The sequence below is a fragment of the Fragaria vesca genome, linkage group LG1, assembly GCF_000184155.1.
Source record: "Fragaria vesca subsp. vesca linkage group LG1, FraVesHawaii_1.0, whole genome shotgun sequence".
Classification (NCBI taxonomy): domain Eukaryota; kingdom Viridiplantae; phylum Streptophyta; class Magnoliopsida; order Rosales; family Rosaceae; genus Fragaria; species Fragaria vesca.
This window is the reverse complement of record NC_020491.1, coordinates 18840182-18842932: the sequence shown is the minus strand read 5'-3', so window position 1 is coordinate 18842932 and position 2751 is coordinate 18840182. Positions and strand designations below refer to the sequence as shown.

The 2751-nt window shown below is 36.5% G+C and overlaps 1 protein-coding gene across 1 annotated transcript in view; it reads right to left on the bottom strand.

The window, feature by feature from the left end:
- Window positions 1–1184: 1184 nt before the first annotated feature.
- LOC101305795 (GLABRA2 expression modulator-like) overlaps window positions 1185–2751 on the bottom strand; it is a 3208-nt gene continuing 1641 nt past the window's right edge. Inside the window, exon 4 of the mRNA XM_004288413.1 lies at window positions 1185–1539. Coding sequence (XP_004288461.1) covers window positions 1354–1539 — 186 coding nt within the window. The 3' untranslated portion in view covers window positions 1185–1353. The remainder of the gene's footprint in view (window positions 1540–2751) is intronic.

Genomic DNA, 2751 nt, shown 5'->3' with positions numbered 1-2751 from the left:
AGTAGGAGATATCACATGAGCCATCAAAATAGCTGATGAAAAGCTTGGAATCTCCACACGCTTAAATTCTTGTAGAGAGCTTGGAAAAAGCCATTCTGAAGAGCTTGCAAACATATGATACGTAGATTAGATATAGTCTTATGTATGATTAGACGTGACAAAACTCGAAAGATATATATACAAAAGGTGATTGCAAACCCAACGACTATAGAACAAGCATTATTGGAGACTAATATTCTTTCTCATCACTCATGAATGAAATAGTTCGATTCTCTTTCGCACGAAATTAAACACTGGCACCTTCCCAACTCCAGCACAACCTTGTTTTGGATAAAATCAGAAACACTATCAATCAAGCATATCAAATATTTGAGAAGCTAATCAAGCTATACGATAACCATTTCTCACTTGGACGGCTAAAGTGAAGTGGACATGCTGAGACTACTAATTTGTCCAATGCGTAATTGCATCTTTGCATTGCTTTAACCTCACTTTTTAAGATCGAATTAGGGGATGAAATCCCAAGAAATTGACACTTGCGCGTGCAAGTAAAATCAACTCTAGTCAATCTAATCAATGTGTCTACTGTCTAAGCATGTTTATAAACAGTTGCCAATACTTGTGATTTGTATAGAGCCAATAACTAGGAGATCAAACTAGGATTTGCGGAATCATTAAAAAGAGAAGGATAGAAAAGCATATACCCTCCCACATTAACCACGCTTTTCGGCCTCTGGCCTAGGAATGGTAAATGGGGGACGCCCGGGACGGTAAAGGCAGCTGCGACCTGCAACTCCACCGCTGCGACGCCCACAGGATTTCTCCGTCCAACGAAAAGTAGTTCTTTGTGACCTTGTTCTTTAAGAGCAAAGCTTCTAGAATTTGCATAATGAAATGCCTGGAAATTCAACTCCATGAACATTTTTTTTGCCTTCATCTGTGCGACTGCCCTTTGTAGGCTGATTGTTGTGGCATGAGTTTCTTATATACAACACTTGCACAAATCTGGAAGAATTTCTTGCACATTTGCATCCTTTGTAGGCTGATTGTGATGCATGAGTTTCTTATATACAACACTTGCACAAATCTGGAAGAATTTCTTGCACATTTGCATGAAGAACGCATAACTTTGTGTATTAGCAAAGGGTAGCAATATGTACTCAAAGCAGTAAGTCTGAATCCTTATGTATACCATATTGAGCTTCTAAATTCACTGTTGATCACTTTCAAAAGAATTACATACATCATCAAATGCTAAATTGTCGCATTGTTAAGAATTTGACCTATAAAGTTCAAAGTTACATAACATCTTACGATGAACATAGAGGAAAATGCCCGTCACAACAGAAATTATCACACAGATAAGCTACGGGCTTGTAGAGCTCCATGTAGGCATTCCACAGCAGCATCGTAATTCAAGAAGCCCATAAACCAAAATTCATGGTTATCAACTGAGATAACCTGTATGTACTTTTCAGCAGGATTGGATCTGCTTGATGAAGGATTGACTGCTTTGAGCTGATGTAGAGGGATAACCACCTATCAATATAGAGAGTACAAGGAAACAAGTCAAAACAAACATCTGAAACAACATATAAAAAAGTACATATCTACTAACATGACAGGGTAATTCGAGAAGCACCCTTAAAGATAGAATACAATGTCACTAGATGCTAAGTTTGACAGAACACAAAGCTAATCGAAATTAACCTATCAGCATCTAAAGGATGCCAATGTTATCAGCAAAGTTGTTCTTCATGTTTGTCAATTTGATTGTGGTGGAATTAGCACCAACCTTGAGCTACATGCTAAATTACTAATCTATATTCATCAAGAGGCAAGCAATCTATAACAAGAAGATAAAGAAGAGTATAGCAAGCTTCATAATCATAGATTGAAACTTCCACGTACTATAATGCGCAAAGTGGGGATTTACATCTTGTTGACATTTTCCGGACCAAAAGAAAAACAAAAAAAATTATGAGTTTAATGCCGAGAGACTCACTAATTACACTGTCCAGAACTTTCAACAAGGTTCATTAGTAATGGAGAACAAGTACACTGAAAATTAATAAGTATACAAAGGGTAAACATCAAAAGCATGGCCCCAAACTCCAAAAGAAAAACAAAATTAAACTTTTTTCTTATCCACTTAATCTTGTATCCTCCTCCCTGCAGACATACTTTGCCTCGTTGTTTTAAGATTTAAAAAAAATAAAAATAAAAGTTAACCGAGCAACAAAATGGTCAACCTGAAGCAGTACAAGCCCATCAAAATTTAACGCAAAATTAACCAGAGGATCAGGATGAAAACGCTAAGTTGAAGAAGGAAATAAAACTTGTTATGTTGTTGAGCTAATTCTCAACTCAGCATCTGCTCAACTATATAGTGCATCATTGCATCAGTTTAAACCCCATTCCTTATTTGAAAAGAATGACCGGAGTTGTTATTCATAAACACAACAGTACCACAGAAAAACATGAAAAGAACCTTCTACTACAAGCATAGATCTTGCAACCAACTAGTAGTCTTTATGATTGACAACTAGTAGTCTTGTACATCGTTGCTCACTCTGAAAATAAGTTGACATTTAAAACTAAAACCCCTTAACCTGTTATCCCATGACATGTTCTGAGTCACAAACTTTCCTTTTCATTGCAATAAGAGTCTCAAAAACTTAGCATGTAAACAAACTTCCAATCAGTAAAAGATTGGACAAATAGTCGCTCTGAATTAAGAGAGTAAAACCT